Source organism: Oryzias latipes, chromosome 6 (genome assembly GCF_002234675.1).
Source record: "Oryzias latipes chromosome 6, ASM223467v1".
Taxonomy (NCBI): domain Eukaryota; kingdom Metazoa; phylum Chordata; class Actinopteri; order Beloniformes; family Adrianichthyidae; genus Oryzias; species Oryzias latipes.
Window position 1 is genome coordinate 8,378,407 of NC_019864.2, and position 24,258 is coordinate 8,402,664.

At 39.6% G+C, this 24,258-nt stretch overlaps 1 protein-coding gene across 4 annotated transcripts in view; it reads left to right on the top strand.

Annotated features, from left to right (window-relative positions):
* Window positions 1-23,797, top strand: part of LOC101165726 (lactadherin) — a 28,856-nt gene extending 5,059 nt beyond the window's left edge. The window contains exons 2-11 of one of the 4 annotated variants that reach the window (XM_011475799.3): window positions 4,043-4,165; window positions 4,390-4,521; window positions 7,625-7,657; window positions 12,486-12,599; window positions 14,810-14,991; window positions 15,294-15,449; window positions 15,633-15,777; window positions 17,786-17,988; window positions 18,068-18,223; window positions 21,267-23,797. In XM_011475799.3, the coding sequence (XP_011474101.1) occupies window positions 4,043-4,165; window positions 4,390-4,521; window positions 7,625-7,657; window positions 12,486-12,599; window positions 14,810-14,991; window positions 15,294-15,449; window positions 15,633-15,777; window positions 17,786-17,988; window positions 18,068-18,223; window positions 21,267-21,410 (1,388 nt within the window). In that variant the 3' untranslated portion in view covers window positions 21,411-23,797. The remainder of the gene's footprint in view (window positions 1-4,042; window positions 4,166-4,389; window positions 4,522-7,624; window positions 7,658-12,485; window positions 12,600-14,809; window positions 14,992-15,293; window positions 15,450-15,632; window positions 15,778-17,785; window positions 17,989-18,067; window positions 18,224-21,266) is intronic. The other 3 variants (XM_011475800.3, XM_004069410.4, XM_011475801.3) reach the window with 3 other exon arrangements.
* Window positions 23,798-24,258: the final 461 nt, after the last annotated feature.

A 24,258-nucleotide genomic window follows, 5' to 3' on the forward strand; every position in this document is an offset into this window, starting at 1 on the left:
ACAGATTTCCTGAACTGGCAGTGCTCACAATGACAGTTTGTGCAGGACACAGGCGAGGGTAAGCATGTTTTGTTCTCAGACGCTGAAACATTGTTAGCATGTACATGCTCTGATGACACAAGCTTTCATCATCGCTTTAAATAGCATACTTGACACTTGAGGTTCAGTACACGGTAATATATTTTATATTTGATCTTTAGCAGTTTAAGGCCAGTCTGTATGCGTTTTTGTCATCTAAAGGCCACTGTTTTATGAACAGTGCAACTTGGTGGATAAACACCACTATACATCTTTTATGTGAAAATTCAGGGCTGATTTTTGTAGCAAGGTTTTTTTTTTACCATAGTGTTAGTTCTTTGATATTTTTTTTCACTGAAATTTGTTTTGCTGTAATCTTTTTCTGATAATCGACTTGCATGAGAAAAGCTCTTCATAACTGTTAAAGGCAACTTCACCTACTCACACCTGAACATGTTTGTCCCAATTGTGGACAATTATCTAGGAATTCTGTAGTACACTTTTTGTTTTTTCACACTAAATACATTTTGAATCAATTGGAATTTCTGTGTTTTCATGGTCTGTTATTGAGCTCCATGCTTTGGCTGAGCTGTCATGCGAAAGCCATGGAGCATGACTCATAACACAACAACCCTGTATATGAGCTTTCCTGCCAAACAAAACTTCACATTCCTGCCCGTTTGTCCTAATCTGTTACTGCCTTGTCAAAAAGCTCTGCTATGCTGTAAATATTTAATGTAAAATAAGTAAAGTAAATTTTTATTTATATAGCACTTTTCTCAGAGAGCGACTCACAAACCCTAACCCTAACCACTTCACAATGTTAACTTTACATTAATATTGCTCAAAATAGTGGTAATATTTGTATTTATTTATTTGACAACAGTTGATCTAAGTGATTATTAAAAATTATGTTGAATTTCTATTAAAACTAAACTGTAGAAGACAAAGTACTTTGTGAAGTTTGTGTTTTTGCCAGATGTTTTAGCAGAAGATAAAATCATCAGGTCTGTGGTTTTCTCTAAAAAACCCCAGAACAGACCAGAATTAGAGTGTCATGAATGTTGTTGACCTCTAAAACAGAATTTTTCTTTAAAATATAAAATTAAAAATGTCAGTGCTGTTATCATTCTTGATGAGAGTTGTGTGCTGGTGGAGGAAGGAGGTTTGACTGAGGGGGTAGTTTTACCCAAAGATAAGCAGTCAGCATTGTTTGGATAATGATGTATCTGAGGTGGAGGGCAAGTTGGTCACCGAAGACTCCCATGAGTTGTTAAAGGCACTTGAGGGCCCCAGCTCCGGATACGACTCTGATAACACTTGACACTTATAGGAAGTTCACTTCTGGATAAACAGCCAAACAGGATGCATGCAAAGCAGTGCACTCGTTTTTTTTCTTCTTTCTCTTTAAATATGGTTAATTTTACAGCGCACCATCTTTATTGTTATGAATTTTGAATAAGAGTCAGAACTGGCCGACTAAAAAAAAAGTAGTTTTTTTTTTTTTTTTGTCAGCCTATTCTCAGTCTATGAAGACCAGCTTTTGGTTTACAGTTGGCTTGCAGAAAAAAAATCTTGTATAAGTGAAAGAGGGAACACAGTTGATACTGGCTGATGTTGCTTAAAGTTTTCTTAAGCACTATATCCCTTTGCTGTGAGACACAAGAATTTTAATGCAGACTGAGGGGAATGCCACAGTTTTCTTCAAATAAGTTAGTTGTGATCTGTTCTTGGGACTGGTAGCTGGTGCATTGGACTGATCCACATCAGTCGTCTTATGCTTGAACTTCATCCATGATACAGACATGTCCTGTCCTTTAGGTACAAGGTCCGTGGTCATCTTGTTGAGAATTATCTGGTCTGAAACAGGATTTTTACCATCCTTCTCCATGTCTGTGTTTTCACATGAGGTGCATTTTGAAAAGGAAGTAGTTCAGTAAAGCACCTAACCGTGTTGAAACTGACAGAGCTTAATTTAAATGACAGAACATCTCTATTGTCCAGACATTATGGATCATCAAACCACCCAGCCCCACTCGTGTGATTATAGGTCTTTCCTGCAAAGTCCTTTCTTTTACCTTGATGGAGATGCACTGTGAACACCCCTGTCTCCAACATTCCTCTACTAGATTTGCATATTCCCTCCTCCATCCTCATTAGTTTCCTCCATCGTCTCTACCTGTGGCACTGTTGGATCCAGCAAGAACTGCTTAAAAATGACAGAGATTACATCCATGTCAGCCCCAAGGCTGGTCTCGGAGATCCTTTGCGGAAATTTGAAATGTATTACCAGGTCCAACCTTTGCTGCCAATCATTTGCTGTTCCCAGCCGGCCAGTCTGGGCTCTGGGTTGGTGAAAATGAGATTTTGGGTCTTTGTGACAATAAGTGTTGTCTCTGGATGAGGGTAGTTGTGACAGACTCTGTATTCTAGTAGAATACCTGTTCATAGCATTAGCTGCCATCCTGTTGTTTATTGAAACTAAATTATTATTCTACACTAGCTAGAATTGCAGAGTTTTTTTCTTAAATCTGGTTTTAAACCCCCACATTAGATGTAATCAAACAATCATAAAATCCCTTTTGCAGATTAACACTGGAAATTACTCAGTTTGCGACCCTCCAGCTCCAACACGGTCAGTCTGCTCAGCTATTGGAGGAAGAGGTTTGGAAAAGTTTTAATGAAACAAAAACAGATATACTCATTTATTTGCTTTACAGTAAGGCTTGGGTACATTAATATATATATGTTTAAAATAATAAATAGAAAATGAAGAACTAATTTTGTCTAATGTAGTGTAAGTATATTTTTATTTCCATATCACAAAAACAGTCAAATTAAAAAGGTATGCAGAATGACCGGTTGGACAAAATTTACCAGCAGTTTCAGTAGGTACTTAAAAAAAAGTTTCTGTATGGAACGTGGCTGCTGCCATAAGCAACCTTTTTGGGGTCCAGGCTTTTGTATGTCCTACTCTGCTTCCTAATAACACCTAACTAATCCCAGGATGAACTCAAGCATTAGTTGTCTCTATATAGGAAATTAAAGGACATTGAAGTGCTCCCTTGAGTATGTGGGGCGTCAGTTCTGTCACCCATCCAGATCCTAAGTTATACTTTTAGTTTGCTTTGTGGTAGACATCACTGTGTCTGAAGCACCAGCTTCTCCGGAGGGATCCAACCTCAAGTTATGTCCAGCAATTATACAAATGATAAATGTTTGGGTAGTAAAACACATCCCTGTCTTTCTGGCTACAACACTACTCTGTGATTAGTTTATTTAGATGTTGTTATTGTCCCAAAATGTCCAGAGTATAATTTCAAAGCCACTTTTGCACATCTGTCTACATGTTTGCTGAAAAAAAAGTCCTTTTAGTTTGTATATTGGGAATGCATTTATGTGAAGTTTTTGGAAAGCAGAAACTGTCAGCTGTAAATCAGTTCTGCTGAACCATGTCCTTGCTTCTCCATTCCTGGTGTTTACTTCCAGCTCTAGCCGTCAGGATTTCCCTCATGCCCAGTGAGCAGCCAGATTGTTGGGTTCAGACCACACAGCCCTTCCCCGCAAGAACAATCCAGCATTGGTTGTGTTTAGAGAAATGCTTGCTCAGCTGTTCAGCCACAGTGCTAACAGTCATTCAGTACCATAAAAAGGTTAAGGGTTACCAAATTATAAATAAGGAAAATAAATTATTTGTGTGCTGTTACACTGAGTTTGTCATTTTTTTTAAAAAAGCTTAAGGAAATGTTATAAAAAGAAAAATAAGCTTGTCTTTTTTTGTAAATCCAATTGTCTTTTCTTTTTAAGTATGACCCTGGAAATAACAGATGTTATCTGACCTGCCAGGAGGTTTTACAGTGAAATCAGACACAGAACAGTATTTCCCCACGCTGCTTCTTTTTTCTTGATAAGATCGAAACTTTTTTTTTTTGGTAGATTTTCGGTTTCTGGTTGCTCCCAGCTGGAGCAGCTGTTCGTTTAGTCATGACGCTGTATCTAACCGTCGCTTCTGCTTTGCCTGCAGGGGATCCGTGTGAGGTGAATATGTGCAGCAACGGCGGAACCTGTGTGCCTGGGACGGGGACGCCATTCATCTGCATCTGCCATGATGGCTTTTCTGGAGATACTTGCAATGAGACGGAAACAGGTAATGCACACTTTCAAGTGGGAAATGATTATCCCCTTTCCAAATATTTTTAACATACACAGATTATCAGATATTTGGGGTTTTGTTTGCTTGGAAAAGTTCTGCCGAAGCTGCTCTTATTTGCAACTTTAGGGGATTGATACCTCTGTAGTTTTTGATCCTTTTGACATAGTTTTGAGCACTTCCTCATTTACAGGTGTGTTGTTTTTTCTCATGTCTTAAAGGAGCATGCAACCCCAACCCATGTCAGAATGATGGCGTCTGCGAAGCGACGGGGCACTCTCGCCGAGGTGATGTCTTCAACGAGTATGTCTGCAAATGCCAGCCAGGCTATGAGGGGGTTCACTGTCAGACCAGTAAGTCTCCCTTTATGACTGTTGATGGTGCTATCATAACACAATTTGGAGACCCTTTGGTAGATTTAACCCATGAAGTCCCTTATCAGGTTTTCAGACAATACAAAGACAATGCCCTTGATTAAGCTTCCTTTGACTGTTTGGTAAAATAAAAAAGCAGTTATTTTAAGTGTTTGCTGAATTCTACGGTGGCCCAGAAGGGTCACAACACAACAGATTAACTTTACACACAACACATTAACTTTACACACAACACATTAACTTAACACACAACACATTAACTTTACACACAACACATTAACTCACAACACATTAACTCACAACACAACACAATAACTCACAACACAACACATTAACTCACAACACAACACATTAACTCACAACACAACACATTAACTCACAACACAACACATTAACTCACAACACAACACATTAACTCACAACACAACACAATAACTCACAACACAACACATTAACTCACAACACAACACAATAACTCACAACACATTAACTCACAACACAACACATTAACTCACAACGGAAGTAAAGCTGCAATGGAAGTGCTTTTATTCTGAAATTTCCACTGGGCTGAGTGGCTAACTGCCTAACAGAAAGTAACGTCACAGTGAGCTGTGGAGGGAGCATGATTTTCTACAAGAGAAGCTACACAATGTTAACGCAAACTCCTCTGCGCTGCACTCGCACCCCTCTCTGTCGCTGCACGTGCTCCGCTCCTCTCCGTTCTTCAGCCCCCTCCTCTCACACTCACTCGGTCCCCAACACCCCCCACCCACCCACACACCCTCCCAGTCCCTGCACGCGCTCCTCTCCTTTCTTCCGCTCCCTCTTCCTCTTCCTCTCACACACGCACGCGGTCCCCAACACTTGACACGACAAATGTGGAGAGATCGCACTGTCAGGCTTTAAGGAACACAATTTCTAAGAGGCGGGGCGTTGCACTCCCCCAACAACAGGTTAGATGACAGAGCCCGGTCCAATAAGCTCTGCCGTTCACGGAGCTTCAGTAGAACTCCAAAAGCCACATGGCCTAACGTAGGCCGCTATTATATATTCATGAGTGGGAAAAAACCCGCTGAACCGACCTTAAAACCGCACAAATTATGCATTTTTGACCGCAAATTTACACCCAAAACCGCCCAATCTGGCAACGGTGCAGCTAGCTTCTCTTGTAGAAAATCATGCTCCCTCCACAGCTCACTGTGACGTTACTTTCTGTTAGGCAGTTAGCCACTCAGCCCAGTGGAAATTTCAGAATAAAAGCACTTCCATTGCAGCTTTACTTCCGTTGTGAGTTAATGTGTTATGTTGTGAGTTAATGTGTTGTGAGTTATTGTGTTGTGTTGTGAGTTAAAGTGTTGTGTTGTGAGTTATTGTGTTGTGAGTTAATGTGTTGTGTTGTGAGTTAATGTGTTGTGTTGTGAGTTATTGTGTTGTGTTGTGAGTTAATGTGTTTTGTTGTGAGTTAATGTGTTGTGTTGTGAGTTATTGTGTTGTGTTGTGAGTTATTGTGTTGTGTTGTGAGTTAATGTGTTGTGTTGTGAGTTAATGTGTTGTGTTGTGAGTTAATGTGTTGTGTGTTAAGTTAATGTGTTGTGTGTAAAGTTAATGTGTTGTGTGTAAAGTTAATGTGTTGTGTTGCGACCCTTCTGGGCCACCGTAGAATTCTCTAAAAACCCTTTTTAACTATGATAGTAGTCCCATTAAAAGTCTTTGTGCGAACTCTCAACAAAACCAACACCGATCCATGATAAAGCACAATTGTTTTTGTAGTCTGATTTTTTTTTTCCTTGACCACAGCTCACATTTCCCAAAACAATCTGGTTCTAATGCCACTGTTTCTCACAGCCATACAAGTGTGTTTGTGTTCCATCCACCGTTTAATGCAACAAAGTGCTTGTTTTTCTGATAGTCGAATTTATCCTTTTTTGCCAACTGTTTCTGTTGTAGAAATATACAGTTGTTTGCAACTTCATTTATTTGAAAAGAGTAAGGTTTTAACTTTGGAGTATCGCTTTGTCAACATTTTTAGCAATCACACCACTTGTGTACTGCACAATGAAGCAAACCGTGACTGCAAACCGTGACTGCTGCCCGTCGGCCATCGCTCAGCTTAATCTAACTTGATCTTGAATCTGATCCATCACATCGACCAAACAAAGTACTTTTTGGTCAAACATCAGGCATGGGTTGCCTTGTGTGAGTAGGCCAGACGTAACCCGTTTTAGTGGGACAAAATGTATCCCAATTATATTCAGATGCCCTTTTAAATGAAAAAAGTCCTAGGAAATTGTTTTATCATTATCATTGTTTAAATGTATTTGTTTAAATGGGTATTTAAAAGTTAACTCAGATTGACCTTTTTACCTTTTTAGAAAACAGTTATGTGTTTGTTCTGTTTCTCATCCCAGCTAGGAAGAGGGGGTTTTACGGCACACTGTCCTTAGCTGATAAGGAATACTGTTTGAACTTAGAATCCACCCAAATGGGTCATTATACGACACCCCCTAATGAACTTTTCTCTTTGTCTGAAATTGTTACCTCCTACTTAAAATCTTAATAAAAGCAGCACGAGGAGAGGCAGTCCTTTGAGAAGAGCAGCGTGGTGGATGTCTTCTGTCACACTTGCTTCTTCTCCCTCCTGCATGAGAAACTTGATTGTTGTTGTGGTCTGTTGTTTCTCATTGTGTTTTTCTTTAATGTCTAGATGCATTCATCTGACAGAAATAAAAACAAAAAAGGATCAGAGATCTCTCTTTGCTTGTCTAATGTGACACACAAACAAGGAAGCAGTTGTAGTTGGATCTGGCCAGCAGACAAACAGCTGCTGTCCATTTTGGAGACCCATTAAAACGTCACTCAAACCAGGTTGGGTTGGTTGAGGTCAGCTGGCAAAATAAAAGCAACAGAAGAAACAAGCGCTTCCAGTGCTGCACAGACACACATGGCTCCTTTTTGCATGAGATGGCAACAGAATAACCGGGGGCTACATTTACACAGTCTATTTAGTGCTGTGTGTGCAGGACTCTCTAAGTAAGTCTTAATGTATGTTTTTCACTGTGCATTCCTGTTTTTTTTATCACAGGTATCCAGGGGGCAAATTTAAATGCCAAAAAAGGTAACGGTGCAAATTAGACCTGAGAAGAATTAGCCGTGTGTTTTGCTCTGTTTCCTTTTCTTCTTTGGTACATGTTATCTGTGATTTCTTAACTGCATGTAAAAGTTTAAGAAGGAAAAATCGCACATTCAACATGTAGACGCACACATACCCACAAAGTGTGTAACTTCTTTGTTCAGCTTTATCTCAACAAGTTTCAGAGTCAAGGCCAGTTCCAAAGCTAGCAGTGAGATCATGCTGCTCTCAGACCTTGGTTAAATAGTGTTTGTCTTCTGTGTTTTCCTCTTTTCAATTATAAATCCTCTGAGCATATTCAGACTGCTGGTGGGTTAGTATAGTTTGAGATTTTAAACTGGATTATAATATATTGAAATGTAACCACAATATTTTCACTCATTCAAAGCCTTAATTCAATTTTGATTTTTTTGGTTCAAATTATCTCGCGGCTCCTCATAATGTGTCGATCCACTAGTTGTTTAGCACCATTTTTACCCGCTCAATATCAATGGGAGTTAAGACTGTTGGTGAGAAATGCTCTGAGGAAATGCTTCTGCTTAGCCAGCCTGCTTAGCAAGCATTTAGGCTAATTAAATAATATCACAAGGATAACAGTGGCGGGAATTCTTGTGAATGTCTACTGATTTATTTGATGCCCCCTGAGGACTGAATAGTCGGGGAGCGCTCATATTTTTTAGGTAATGATGACTGCTGTGACAGTTAAATTGGTCTCCAAGTCATGTGTCTCATTTTGTGGTCAGAAATGATGACTGTGCCTGCCAGTTCCAGTTGTTTGTGAGAAGCACATGAGGAGTCGCTGCAGATGGCTGACCGTGGTGAAAGCAAGAATGGCTATTGTACTCAAGTATTCAGCAAGCCTTCTTGAATACACTTTGGCTCAGAAACTTCAAAAATGTCACGACCAGGGGAAGACATCAGAAGTTTGATGGGAGACTCGGATTAATAAGTGATTTCAAACTCATAAAAAGAAGAAAACTGGAATCTGATAAGTAGGTGTGAGTGCTGAAAAGCCAAATGTAGAATAAGCAGAAACCAGTGCAGCTGGCACACTACAAACGGAAAAAAAAGAAAAAAGAACAAGATGTGGGTAGACTAATCCCTTTTTAGGTTTGGTATCATGCACAGAAAGGAAGCGCAAAAGACTCAACTGAAATCCTTGTAAGGGCATGAATCAATGGAAAAATTAAAGCTTTGATGAAAAACCCAAGTGGAAGCTCATGCACATGAACAAATGCACACAGCTCATGCTTACATGTACAGTCTGTTCAGCATTCACACATGACTCTTCCCTCATGCCAGTCCAGCCAACAGGAAGTGGCGGTCCACGCTGAGCGATAGAAACGTCAGCTCTGCCACTGTTGCCGGGTAAAGAAAAAAAAAAGTAAACACGGAGGCGGAACGGTGAATTATGTCTGCCTTCCTGACAATGTCACACTTGCTACTCAGGTCTGACTGCAGCAGTTCTGACTGGCCTGTGAAAATGGCCTGAAAGCTTTTGTGAGGCGCTGAGAAAGAGGAGGAGTTATTGTGTTTGAGTGTGTTGGAAGCTCGTCTCAAAAACGAAGGTGAAGCAAAGGGAGCAGCCGCTATCAGTCAGCTCAGGTCAAAGCAGATGGATGGAAACAATCTGGGGAGCAGACGCTGTTAGTGCTAATGATCCACTGAATTCCACATTTCAGAACCCCAGATAAACATAGCTTCTTTGAAGTCACCAAACGGTGTGCGTGAGTGTCCTGACGTGCTGTTTGGATAGTTTTAGCTATTCCCAAGATGTGGTTTTGTGTGGGCAGACTGGCTTTCCCTGAGGAGTACATCCAGGGTGTGTTGCCATGTGTGTTTGTGTTGTCATGGATTTGATGGAGAAGGACGGGACATTCCCAGTTCACTCATCACCACATGAAATGAGCTCACTTGACCTATTGGTTTTCTAAAGCGGCTTTTCACAACATGATCCCCGGTAACATGACAGCTGTTGGGTGATTTGACCGTGGAAACAAACTTTATAGGTCAAAATCAACATCTTGGCAGCAATCAGCACGACTTTATTTTTTTAACCAGGGTTAACAGACTATGTAAATTTGTACAAAGTTATATAGTCAAAAAGTTGATAAACTGTATCAGCCACTTCAGTATTATTGTATGAAACAAAAAATTAAATGTTGTATTAAAACAATAATTTAGACAATCCATCAAACTTTCTCTACTACTATTTAAGCCAAAATAAAAAAATATGAGAAAAATAAGTTCATATTAATTGAGTTAAAGTTTTTTTTATAACTTTAAGTCAATAGATATAGCAAAACATTTTTTTATTTTTTTTAGGTTCAAGTAAATCTGCTGCAGTAGGACGGTCTCATTTGAGACAGGGTTTATTTTATTTTGAAAGGAATTGTCTGCATGAGTGAAATAAGGTAAAAATGTCAGATGTAGAAAAACATATCCCTTTATCACTTTACTTATTTATTACTGTAATTCAATTATTGTAAATATTTAAAAGCAACATTTTATAAATGAATGACTTAATGTCCACAAATACAAAGTTTTTAAACAGTGAGGAGGGACTTTGCAACTCTCACTGAATTATGGTAAATAAGAAAATGACCCAATTGGTTCTTTGCCTGAAAGAGGTTGCAGACCCCTGGTTTAGAATGAGTGAACAGCTGGTGGCGGTTCAAGCCCCTGCAGGAGGTTGAGCAGGTAGTCCAATGATCGAAAGGTTGGCGGTTCGATCCCCGCTCCCCCCAGTCAACTGTCCTTGTGTCCTTGGGCAAAACACTTCACCCTTCTTGCCTCCAGTGTGGCTCAACTGGTGTGTGAATGCGTGTTAATGTTCCGGTGATGGCCAGAGGGGCCGGAGGTGCGAACTGGCAGCCACGCCTCTGTCAGTCTGCGCCAGGGCAGCTGTAGCTACAACCGTAGCTACCATCACCAAGTGTGAATGAACACATTGTAAGTGCTTTGAGAATCTGGAAAATGCAGATAAATCCAATCCATTATTATTATGATGAAGATGAGCTGTCCAGGGTCTGATAGACTCTTGTTCCCCTATAACTCTGATGACAAAGCAGCAGCTTTAGAACGCAAGGATGAACATATAGAGGTCTGAGTCAGATGTTGGTTTGTCTCCAGCAGGGAAAGCCCAATCTTTACTATTTTGGGTTCTACTAGCACTCCCTGGTGTGGTCCAGGCTGACTCTTTCACAATGCACTGAAAACGGCTGGACTAGAAACTCTTCCAGCCTTTTCAATTTATCCAGGTATTTTAAGTATTGTTCTTTGGGAAAAAATAGAAATAGGATCAACTTAAAGATTGGGCTGCCTCAGTGTCGTATAAACATTATGGATTGCACATCTTGTGGCCTGAGGTTTGCTGCAGGAAAATACACAGCACAGAGGGAATCGTAAGGCACCTTCAACTCGTGGGACTGGAGCACCAATCCTGGATGCAGATGGTTTTACAAACTAACACGCACTGTCAGATGAACTCTGCCTTTTATTAATTGGGGGCTGGATTTGAAAAAAGACACGCGAGATGTCTTCTGGTTCCCTCTTCATACAGGGACAGTGTTATATCTTTGTTACCATTATGTTTTTTATTGGTATGAAGAAGCCCAAACCAGAAGCTGAAATTTGAAAATAAGTGGGAAAATATGTAATTTTTGTTTTTCTGACAGTTTAGTTATCTAACAGAATTATCTACAGTTTATTCCAGAATAGATGCTTTTAAAATGTGCAAAACCGTCTTTAACTATTCAGTTTTTGATGTTCCTGTCTCAATGTTGCTGTTTGTTAGTGGGATACACACATTTATCAGCTAAATGGATTAAAGCCAGAAGCAGACGGGTGTAGTCTGGTCCTCAATCCTCTTAAAGGAAAGAGCTCCACCAGGTGACGCACCTCAACACCTGAGCGCATGTCGATTTGTCCTCAGAAACGGATGTAGGTCTTCAGGTACTAGACCTGCATGAGAAGGTTGTTTTTTGTTGCTTTTTTTTGTTAAGTTGAAGAATCCTGTGTAAAATGTATGAGTGCAATCTTGTCACCCAGAAACTAAGGCTGCATATTTCATGTTAGATATATTCCTTTTTTTTATGTGTGGAAATAAATGTTTGAGCACAGAGCTATTTATAGAAAGGGGTGTGGGCAGATCATGGATCTGTGTGTGTGCTCGTTAGATGCAACACATCAATGGTGCCTAAATTGTATATGTGCCATTTAGGCACTTCAGCATAAAGAGCAGAATCAGGATTGAGCCTGAAGGAATGTGTTGAAATCCCCCTGAGTCTGATGTTTTCATTTAAACAGCTTCATGCTGCAGTGCAATTTGGAGATTTTGGGCTATTTAGCAAGTTCAAAGCTGTTTAGTCACACTGAACGATCTGATTGAAAAGATCTAGAACACAGTTTATCTGCCTTTTGTCCTGAGGATTGTTTACCCTCTATCATTTGCCCTTTTTGTTGTTGTTGTTGTTGATTGTGAGAGCGCCATCTGCAGGTGGCAGAAATGATTTCAGAACATTTTGAACATTCAATAAATGCAATGTTATCATTTTCACTCTTAACAAATTATTTTTTGTATACTTTTCTCTCTATGATCTGCTGGTTCGCCCTTAAAACACCCTCTAATATCACTGTATTAATTCTCTAACAAACTCAAAACGTTTGACTCCTGTAGCCTCTGATGGTTCAAAGCATGATCAATAATTCATCTACACTTCTAACTAATCTGCTTTCAGACTTTGGCAGATATTAAATCTTCTGCTGTTCAATTGAAACCACTTTAAGAACAGTGTGATTTATGTCCCCGCAGATGTAAATGACTGTGCTGGCCAGCCGTGTGAGAATGGAGGCGTCTGCAGAGACCTGGATGGAGATTTCAAATGCCACTGTCCATCTCCTTTCGTAGGCAAACACTGCCAATTACGTGAGTGGGACTTAAAAGTACTTTGATTTTTACTTAAAAAGACCAATTAAAAAGATGGACGAGGTCTGTAATGGTCATTATAGATACAGTTCAACTGTGAGACAGAATGATTGATGATTGCATAAAAACTATATGATTTTTATTTCATTTTATTATTATAAAATGCTTTGTTTGAGTAGCCACTCCTTTGTTGCCCGAACTATTTACAGTGAGGTAAATACATATTTGATCACCCTGTGATTTAGCAAGTTCTCCCACTTAGAAAACATGGGTCTAAAATGTTCATCATATGTGCATTTCCACAGTGAGAGACAGAATCTGAAGAAAAATTCAAAAATCACGTTGTATGACTTTTTAAAACAATTTATTTGTATATTACTGTGACAACTAACTATTTGATCACAAATACTTATTGACCTCACTGTATTTGGGGTCATTGATATTCTGGTAGATCCAGCATTAGTCGTCCAGTCCCCTTTGTTTCCACTCCCATGCTTCACAGTGTGTATGGCGATCCTGGGATGTAATTCAGCATCCTTACATTCAAAACATGGTGAGAGTTCATACCAGAGTTCAATTTTGGTTTAATCTGAAAACACGCCTCTCTCCCAATCCTCTTCTGGATCATCTCAAAGGTCTCTGGTGGACTTTAGATGAGCATAAATTTCTGATAATCCACACTTTGAAGGCCATTAACCCGCTTATACCATGGTCACTTACAAAAGAAATAAATATTCAATGAGTTTTTAGGACTTTATTCTTGTTATTTTTTTCGCTTTGGATTGCTTTTTTCACAAAAAGTGTACTGTCTGTTGTGTGGTGCGGCAGAGTGCGTTATCACGGCGCTCCACTGCTCCGACCTCCGATATGGACTGGAGCGGCAAAGGAAAGGGACATGTATGCTAATCGTCAGGATGCGTTAAATAAAGCATCAGTTCAAAGAGAAAGTTCACGTCTTATTGCTTGTTTTTGTCCAGATGATGAAGCTAAAGTTTATTTTAAAGAGGTCAGCGCAGTGATATAGAACATTTAAGCCAGAACTTCTGTTTTAGGCGTGCGGTTATCACTGGATAGTATCACTTTTTAATGCACACCCAGCAGCCAATCAGAATTGAGTATTCAACCGGACCATAGTATAATATTTGTATATACATTTTTGCCATCAGGCTGATTAGCCATTAATTGGCTAACTCGCACAATAAAATAACAAAAAATATCAATTCCTTAATATAAATATATCAAAGAGCTAAAACAGAGAGGTGCAGTATTTCAAATTTTCACTAACCTTTGATATGTTATGATGACATATGATGTAGCTCTCCAGCCGTACAGTTTTGAGCCAGATTCCAGCTCAGAAAAAGGAAAATGAAGACGTTAATGTAGCTTTTTAGCCATTTGTTTCCAAGTGGATGCATTGAATGGAGCGGAGCATGGAAACTTTGTCCCGCCCACTTTAAGTTTCTATGTCACAACTGAGCTTTTTCAAAGAGCATTTTTTACCTGCTCCTGATTCATCACTATTTGAATAAAGAAATACTCAGAAATACAGTTTTAAGCTTAAATCATTTTTCACATTTCCTCTATCATGAGAAAAATGTTACAAGAACATGTTAAAAACACCAAAGATGTGATTTTCATTGGTGTGAGTCTTTTAGGAGAAGTAACAGCTTTTAGAAGGACAACATTCTTGACTATTTGTTGGAGCTAAATACAATACAAATAAATGCAAATAAGTGAATATTAAATCATACTGTGTGATTTCCTAGGTTCTTTTTTTGGCATTCTGTCTCTCACAGCAGAAGTGAATCTATGATTAACATTATTCATCTAAACTTTTTAAGGGGAAGAATTTGCTGAGACTATGATTGTCAAATATGTGTTTCCCAGTTGCAAAAATTACAGGATATTTTTATTAATGCTTTTGTAATGCAAGCATAGTTATGGTATGGATGGACGTGGACGTCAAAGACATCAAGTTTTGGATAAAGGCCAAACCCTCAGATCTAAGATGTTCAGGATGCCATATAAAGATAGCAGGGACCCTAAATTATAAATCAATGCTTTAACTAGACCAATTGGTTCAGTGCTCTGCTCCCTAATGATTTCTGTTACAACACGAGCAGGCTTTTAAGGATATTAGGAAACGATGCTCCCAGTGGAAAAGGCTGCCAACTAAATGTCCCCATCATCTCTTTTTTTTTTTTTCACAGGCTGCATCTCCCTGCTCGGTATGGAAGGAGGCGGCATTGCTGAATCCCAGATTTCTGCCTCATCAGTCCGCTACAGCCTGCTGGGCCTGCAGCGCTGGGGCCCTGAGCTGGCACGGCTCCACAAAAAGGGACTGGTCAACGCCTGGAGTGCAGCTGCTCATGACAAGAACCCATGGATCCAGGTGAGTACATCAATAATTGTTGGTGTAATACTGGCAGTTACATTGATTTATATAGAAGCCATGTGACAACATTATTCTAAAAATGTATTTTCATAAGAAGCTGCAAAACATTGCAAACATTTGTTACCCAAATAAAGTAAAAAGCGAATCAAAAAGTTATATTTTGGTTGTTTTGCAATAATTTTGGGGGGAAAAAATCAATGAAAGTGTACAGTTTGTTTACACTGCAGAAGCGTATGCTCAAACTCTTTATTTCCCAAGTCTTAAAGGGTTTATTCAGCCGCCTGTTCTCTCATTACCAGATCAACATGCAGAGAAAGATGCGCCTCACAGGCATCGTGACGCAGGGAGCCAGTCGCATGGGCTCTGCAGAGTTCATTAAAGCCTTCAAAGTGGCCTCCAGCCTGGATGGCAAAACATACACCATGTACAGAACCGAGGGACAGAGGAAGGACCATGTATGGAGATGTAACTCGAAAAAAATGCAACATTTCAATCAATGAATTTGCTTAACTTCCCCTAGTAGTCTAAGGGGAATCATTAAATGTCAATAAGAAAGCATTAATTTAACTGTCAAAAATGATGAAAATCTGTGTCTCTCTTGGAAAACATTTGAAATGGTGCTTTGTCATCTACCACAGGTGTTTGTGGGGAACGTTGACAATGACAGCACTAAGACCAACCTGTTTGACCCCCCAATCATCGCTCAGTACATCCGTATTGTCCCTGTTGTGTGCCGTAAGGCATGCACCCTGCGCATGGAGCTGGTGGGCTGCGAACTCAACGGTAAACTCACACGGATGCTGCTCAGTGTGTCGTCCCACCACCAAAAAAAAAAAGATTAAAAGAACTCTTCTGATGTCAAAAATCCACATTGGAACAAAGGAAATCCAGGATTTCCTTTTTTTTTAATGAGTTTCCAGTTCCTCTGTAACATTTTCAGTCCTCAACCCAGTAAGTCATTATATTTCAAGGGTTGACTCATAAGGAGAAGGAAGCTCAGATAAGCTGTTCATTCATGAAGAATTTCTCCAAGCCACAACACTCATGCAGCAGCATGAATATGAGTGTTCTTATCATTAAGCTCCAAGTTCTTTTAACTCGATCTGCACTGCAGGAAATGCCTCCATGTTTTAACAAACATCTGTGTGCTTTTGGCCTCATTGCATGAGCAGATGTTTGTGTAGTCTTCATCCTGCATCACTGCTTTAACTCTGCAACTTTTATAGCAGTGTTGTGATAGTTTTCAGTTTTGTTTGTTATTTTTACCAGATTAAAAAAAAGGCATCTATTTTTTATGTTTTTTTGTTACTATTTTACACACCTTGCCTCTTAACAGTGTTTTATAACGCAGGGGGACCACCCACAGACCTGTACTGGTCCGTGGCTCAGTGGCTACCGGGCTGCAGCGAAAATAACACACAGCCTACATTTTTTCTGTTTTATTTATAGTCTGATTCTCTCCACCACATCCGGCTCGAACACGTCAAGTCACTTGATCAAAAATTAAAAAACCATCCACTACTATCTTAAAGCGGCTGCGCTGACCGCTAAAATGAAGCTCCCAAGCTAGCAAATTTAACAAATACAAATGTATTTGGAAGATTTCTTTCAGCAGAAAAGGGGCAGGAAGGAAACATAAGAAGAACAATTTACTTCAAAATAATAGAGGGCGGCATTTAACAGACAAAAACCTTTCCTTCAAAAATGTGCAATTTTTCTGCGACGCGGACGTCACCATGTTGGAACCAGAAATCGTCAGTATGCAGTTATTGGTCTGAGTCAGTCTGGGTCATCGTTTCTATGGCAACTACTCTTGCCAATCAGGAGTGAGGTGATTGGAAGTCCACACGCCAACATTTGAAGGTGGACTGCATGAGACCACATACTTTTCTTAAGGAATCTGATTGGTTAGTTTATAGGTTGAGTAACCTTTGCTAAAGAAAAAAATATAAAAATATTAGGATTGGCAAGAAAAGTTTCAAATATTGTGGCAGTTGTTCCCACACATCAGAATAATAATAATAATGCACAATATTTAGCAACCAACTGTCTAATGTAATTATGATGCTGCTAATAAAGTTGCTCAAACAGCGCAAACATGTAATATTATAGTTAGGAAATATCTGTTTTAGTGACCTTTTTTTTGGTTGTGTTTTTTGGTTGCACCTTAAGTTGGCATCCGTTTTATTTTTATTTTTATTTTTTAGCTTCCACTTTGATAGTAATGTGTTAAGGGAAAATCCAGATCACATTTAAATGGGTCCTAAACAACTCTTCAGCCCCATACAGACCAGTCTGTGAAATTATTGCCTGAAATTAAACCGGTCTAAGGCCTGAAAAAGGTTGGGGACCACTGCTTTAAACCAAAGAATGTTCTTAATAAATCTTATATTTAAATTCTTCCAACCTTTTGGGTTTATGAAAATTTTCCCTAATACCTTTTAGAAAGATAGTTCATGCAGCAGCTGCTTTACTCATCTCTCCTTTGACTTTGAGTTTCACAGATTTAATCTCTCAGACCACATCATCATCCTCAACTGGAATTGTGACAAACAGTTCTTAGCATTTCTTAGCATTTCCGCATGCTCAGTTCAGCATGCTCCCCTCTGCTCAGTGTTTCAGTTGCTCTTGTCTCCTCTGTTGTGTCTTCTGTTGGTGCTCTACTTCACATCTCTGTATGGTCTGGGCTGGTTCTCGTCCATCCTCTTTCTATCACGCTTTCTTTTTCTTTTTTTCCCCCTTTGTTCTCTCGTCTTGGGTGTCTCCACTCTGCCCGCTCTCACCTCCACAGTGTATTCAAACACTTCAGGTTGCTCAGAGCCCATGGGTATGAAGTCCCGATTGGTGTTGGACCGGCAGATCACAGCCTCCAGCTCGTTTCGCACCTGGGGACTTGAGGCTTTCACCTGGCACCCACACTTTGCTCGGCTGGACAAGCAGGGAAAGACCAACGCCTGGACAGCTTCCACCAACAATCGCTCTGAGTGGCTGCAGGTAGGAGAATGCAGGTCAAGGAGCAATTTGAGTGTAGATTTTTGCTGAATTGTCATTTTGTAAACTTGTATGTTTTCAGGTCGACCTGCTGTCTCCAAAGAAGATAACAGGAATCATCACACAGGGGGCCAAAGACTTTGGCTCTGTCCAGTTTATCGTTTCTTTCAAAGTGGCTCATAGTGATGATGGGAAGTCCTGGACTGTAGTGAAGGATGAAACCTCAAAGACAGACAAGGTCAGTCTAACCTCACAGAAGAAAATCACTTTACCAAGACAGTTGGGACTGCAAACATAAAAAACAATCTCAAATGTTGCTCTCATTGATGAGATGTCATGTCTGTTAAAACCACTGACTGTATACGAGAACTGAACTGAGTGAGAGTACCGTCACCCACAGAAAATTGTTTACTTCTGGCTCCCACCAAACTAAATTAATTCATAATTTTTCCGGCATGTGGACGTCACCATGTTGGAACCAGAAATCGTCAGTTTGCAGTTATTGGTCTGAGTCGGTCTGGGTCATCGTTTCTACGGCAACTACTCTTGCCAATCAGGAATGAGATGGTTGGAAGTCACTTGTAGTAATAATAATAATAATAGGTACTTTATTGATCCCACAATGGGGAAATTCTTCTCCGCATTTGACCCATCCCCTGGGGGAGCGGTGAGCTGCAGCCTAACTGCGCTCGGGAGGCAGTAGCGCTAAGGGCCTTGCCTAAGGGCCCTCACTGGGTGATGTTCATTGCTCGCCATTGAAATGGTAATTGACTCAGTTTATTCCCCTCCGGGAATCGAACCCTGGATTCCTGCGTGGTAGCCGCTCACCTTACCAACCGAGCCACCCAGCTGCAAAAAAATGAGGAACGCTTCACGAATTTGCGTGTAATAGGTGGTCGTAGGTGGACTGCATAAGACCTCATACTGTTATTGAGGAATCTGATTAGCTAGTTTATAGTTTGAGTAACTTGCACTACAGAAAAAAATATTTAAAAAAAAATAGTATTAGCAAGAACATGTTAAAAAAAGTTTCAGAGCAAGAATGGTTATTCTGAAAAATACCAAGTAATAGTTGTCTATAGTTCTATAGCAGGCTATTTGCGGCCCTTAAGATGATATTTTGCGGCTCCCGCCTTATTATGAAAGTTTAATGTTAATGTGTCCCGCCAGTTTGTATAAATGACACTTTTATACAATATTTATACAATATGACGAACCAATCACAGTGGGGTTTGTGACTCTTGGGGGCGTGACATTGACCAGGCTTGAAAGCAGGGGAATATTTAGGGAAACCTGACAGCCCCCTCCCTGGACCACATTTAGTACTTACTTACTTTCCTTTTTAGAACGTATTTATTCGCATGTCATTTTCTAAATACATGCAGCCAGTATTGAACTTGTTTCTGGGTCGCACGGATCCAGAGGAAGGTTGGGGTTATGGTTACGGGGGGTTACGCGGCGGTGTATTAACCCCAACCAAATGGTTCTCGTGCGCTGCTGTCACTGCAGCACACCACTCCCGCCGGATATGGGCCAACTGAGGAGAATTAATGACCCATACCCACATGCGTGACAGCTAACGGGGCTTTAACATTAAACACGTGCGAGCAAAAACAAGATTTAGTCTTAGATCCACTAAAAATACGTGTGGAAAATCCAACAATAGACGTGTTTGAGATGGACCAGGATCGTTTGGTAGACAAGACGGCTGCAGGCCGGGGTGGGAGCGCGCTGAGATGAAGGCCAAGCTGCAGCGAGACTGAAGGAGAACAGGAAGTTGGAGTTGTCCTCTCATCTGTATGGGAGGAAGTGCTGCCAAGTGTCCAGCAGTAAGAAGAAGACAAGTGTAGGAGCCATGAATGTGATTGTAGTTCACCTTACTGCCAGTAGGCAGATTCTGTATGTAAGGGAAGACGTCACAGTGTTTGTCAGGTGTTTTGGCCCGGAAGGGCAAAGGGTTTTGACTGCAGTACCGCACGAGTGTAAGAACGCAGGCTGGTCAATGTCAAACGCAGGTATATGTATGTAAAACAACAGCAAATAAATGTCAATTTATCGCCATACAAAATGGGAGTGGACATTTAATGACTGGAGCAAACAGATGCGCGTCAACCTCACCTGGGTCAAAACAATCTCAGTACCTGAGTTGTAGGCTTAGCTCCTTCAACAGGAGAAACCGTGTTCAGAAGAACCCATTGTTAGAGGTTATAGAACTGTAGAATTGGAGTCTTCTTTTTTGTTCAATAGTTATAATTCAACAGTGTTAACTGAACTGTGTTAATAAGGACGTTTAAATCAGAAAACAGCAGATTTAGAAGAGTAAATGAACAGAAATGTATTACTGATTTATTTACTTATTGATTTTTTTATTTACGTATTTTATTTTATTTGAATGAGAGTTTTATAAGTACATTTTGTACAGAAAACAGTTAATAATAGAGTATAGTTAATAGTATATATGTTCCATAGAAATTTACTGTCTCTCAGACACTCATAAACTGCGCGTGTGTGTGCGCTAAAGTTACGGCCCAGCCTGAGCTAGACCCTGCCTTCAGTGGCCCCCGGGTAAATTGAGTTTTAGACCCCTGGCCTATGGGATTCTGGCTTCTTGATACAAACAGGCTCTGCCTATTTGGAATAACTGGGGGACACTCAGTCCAGTTCTCATATACAGTCAAGGGGTTATATGTAGAAAAGGTTCCGCATATAACATTATATTTGACATATTTTAGCCAGCGTTACTTTAAAAACAAATAAAATAAATTGTTTAAAATTCAGTATCTACTATATTTCACATTTAAACTTCACTATCGTACAAACGCTACATTTTCATTGTTCTCAGATGGTGATATAGGTTTACTTTTATTGTTAAATGATTATATACTTTATGTAATTGGGGTCAGATGTTTTGGAAATTATCATATTCCTAAACTTTTTTTAATCCCTACTTTTGTCTTAATAATTTTTACAAAAAAAAACGAGGGCAAAAGTGCTTTTTCCCAGTAAAGTAAACATTTTTAGCTAATGTCCTCTCTTTTATTTAATGTCTGCCTATTTTCTAAATGACTCTTTCCTCTTTGCATGTTATTTACAGGACTGTATCCCTACAATAATCCAAAATTGCTTCAAATGTCTTTATATAGAATATTTTATTGTTAATCACAGCCAACAGTTAATGTTAAACAATTAAAACTGTTTAATTTTATTAAAACATTCTCAAAATATAGAATAATTTTGAATTTTATAATAAATAATACATTTCCTCTTCTTCTTCTGTGCAGATCTTCCCCGGTAACTCTGACAACAATGTTCACAAAAAGAACATTTTTGAGCCGGCGTTCTACAGCAGATACGTGCGCATCCTGCCGTGGGAGTGGCACGAGCGCATCACTCTGCGCATGGAGCTTCTGGGTTGTGATGAGTAGCGCCACATCCAACCCATGTCCTCCTTTTTCTACCTCCTACCCCACCTTGCCCTGGTCCCTCACCCTTTCCCTATTCCTGAGTCACACCTGCACTGCCTTGCTCTCAGCCCTAGGTGGCAGCAAAGATCAGGGTGCTCATGAGCTGCGCTGAGACCCCTGACATCTGTACACAGGAATTTATTCAAGAAAACTTCTGCTTCATCTCTTTCCTTTTTTTTAATGTTATTTTCAGGTAAAATTTAAATTCTGCCTCCTCTGAAGAAAGTCTTTTTCCCCCCCGATCTGTTTGGTTAATAAAACCCGGTAATCCTCTGGTTCCTGTCAGACGTCAAGGGTAACAGGACTACTCTGCTGGTTGGTGTGTTACTTCTGATTCCAGATCAACTCTGACTTGGAGCACTGAACCTCTAAGACCCACAGCTTGTGATGTAAAGAAGCTGCATGAACCACCTCCTACGTGACCTTTTATATAAACACCGTCATCTTCACAGGACATGATCAATTCTGATTTAGAATTGTTTTCTAAAACAAATAAATCCTGATTGGTGCATTTGTAAGTTTCTTCAAATTTGCTTTTTCCCATCAAAGGATAAAAAAAAACTTTAAATGTATAGATGTAGACGTTAACAATCTCAGAGTTTTTTGATATATAGTTTGTTCCTTTTTTTTTGGGATTGCTTTAAAATGTTTAGATCGTAGAGCTGAATTGTGTATTTATAAAAAAAAAACAAAAACAAAGGATTGTTCTAAAACCAAAACAGTATAAATCCTAAAGCTTTGTGTTTTCTTGTGCACCTGACATTTGGCTGCTTCACATCAAAGTGGCCTCTTGCCAACATCTCTGCAGGTTTATGTGCTTTTGGATTCATTTGTAGAAATCTGCTAAATCCAGCATGGATGCAGAAGGAAGTGATTGTTGTTGGAGAGAATCCTCACATTCTGTCAGTATTGCAGATGTGAACTCTGGTCCAGGAAAGATAGACCGGATGTCATAAACAGATACTGAAGGAGTCTATGGCCATCGCTGCTTGATAAATAAAGAAAGCACTTTATTTCTTTGGAAACACAGCGAATGAGATTAACACACACTGCTGTAAGTGCAGATGCAGTGGGTTCAGACAGTTCATGCGTTAGTCCAGTATTATTTTCTGTATTATTTTCTACCAGCTTTTTTTAGTATTGTTTTATTAGCTGCTGTAGCAGATGTGAACCACACAGCGCTCTAGAGTTGGTGATCTGTTAGATTTATGGTATATTAGTTCTTAAAAAGTCACTTTTAATTGGAAAAATTAGAGGATAAAGCTATTTCCCCCTAGTTTACTTTGGTTAAAACCACTTCAGATTTAAAAGTAACTTTTTGGACTTGGACAGCTGTAGATCTACAACCTGATTTTACCTTAGAGTTTTAATACAGTATAATCCAGAACAGTGTTGGTATTATTTGGTAGGTATAGAATATTGGTTTACACATCCTCCATGTACAGTCAAAGCACTCTTTCATTCTCTCAAGTGGCTGTGATATTATCAGTGTTCACCCTATTTTAAGGCACTTTGATAGTCGTGTTTTGATATTGGTAATACTTAAAAAACAAAAAGAAACGAATTGCATTTTGGGTAAACATGTTTATCATCACATGTGCAGTTAAATTAAAATGGAAAGTGTCTCAGTTCAGTGTCTTTGTTATGTTGGTTGTTAATATTTGACATGTAGAAGTGGTGTAGCCGTACTGAGATCTGTCAGCATCAGTGGATGCTAATGTTTGCTGCAGATCATTTATTTTTAATTTTGGGTCCACTGTTGTTGCTCCAGTTCAAAGCTGCAGCCCCCGACACTGCTCTCAAAGCAAATCCAATTAAATCCCAAAGCTGCACTTTTATTGGACCTTCGCCCTGCAACTATATTCCAGACCTTACCCCCTATGAATTATGAAGTATGGGCTTGTGCAATATTATACAGTGCTAGTTTTGTTAACAATGAATAATAATCGGAGATCTTTAAAAATGCATGAGGGGATGGCAGCACCACATAGAGGTTGCACATAATTGTTAGAGTCGAGCGCTGTACAATGTTGTCATCGCTGCAGATGGTTCCAGTCTGCACTGGTTTTAACGGCTGCACGCATTTATGCTTTGAGTCAGTTCGAGTTGAACCCATTTGAGTCTCTTTTGTGACATTTCTCTTCCTTAGTGTTGAATCTGCAGTTAAGATTTAGTTTCTCTGTTTTCTACTATTGAAACATTGCTGTGTTTTATGGTATTTTTTGAATTTATTTGTTGTAATTGAAACTTAGAGTTGTTTTTTTTTTTATTCCAGTATTGTGTTTCTAACTGGAGCTAAAGTTTGGCCTTTGTATCCTAATGAAGAATAAAGATATTAGTTAAAAAAACACTGTTGTTTTTCCTTCAAAGTCCCATTAATGTAAAATCGTTAACAGTGGTCTGTTTATTATGATCATGCCATTTTTAGTCAAACTCAAAAAACCTGTGTTGTTTTCTAGATCCTAGTTTCTGCGGAGCAGCAGTAGGTTGCCTCTGAGTTCTGGGCGGGACAGTTGATGTGTAGCGACATCACCCCTCCTTCCCCTGTCCAGTGCTATAGAGCTTGGAGCAGGGAGCTGGTGACCCCCCCCCCCCCCCCCCCCCCCAGCGTATTTTCTTCATCACAAATGAGGTCTTTCTCTTTTCATCTGCTCCTGCTTCACAACAATTTGAATAAAGAAATACTCAGAAATGCAATTTTGAGCTTAATTTTTTAAATGTATGTCCTCTTCAAAAAGTTTTTACAAGCACATGTTTAAAACTTCAAAAACATTATTCTCATCAGATGGGTTTTGAATTAGCAGATTTA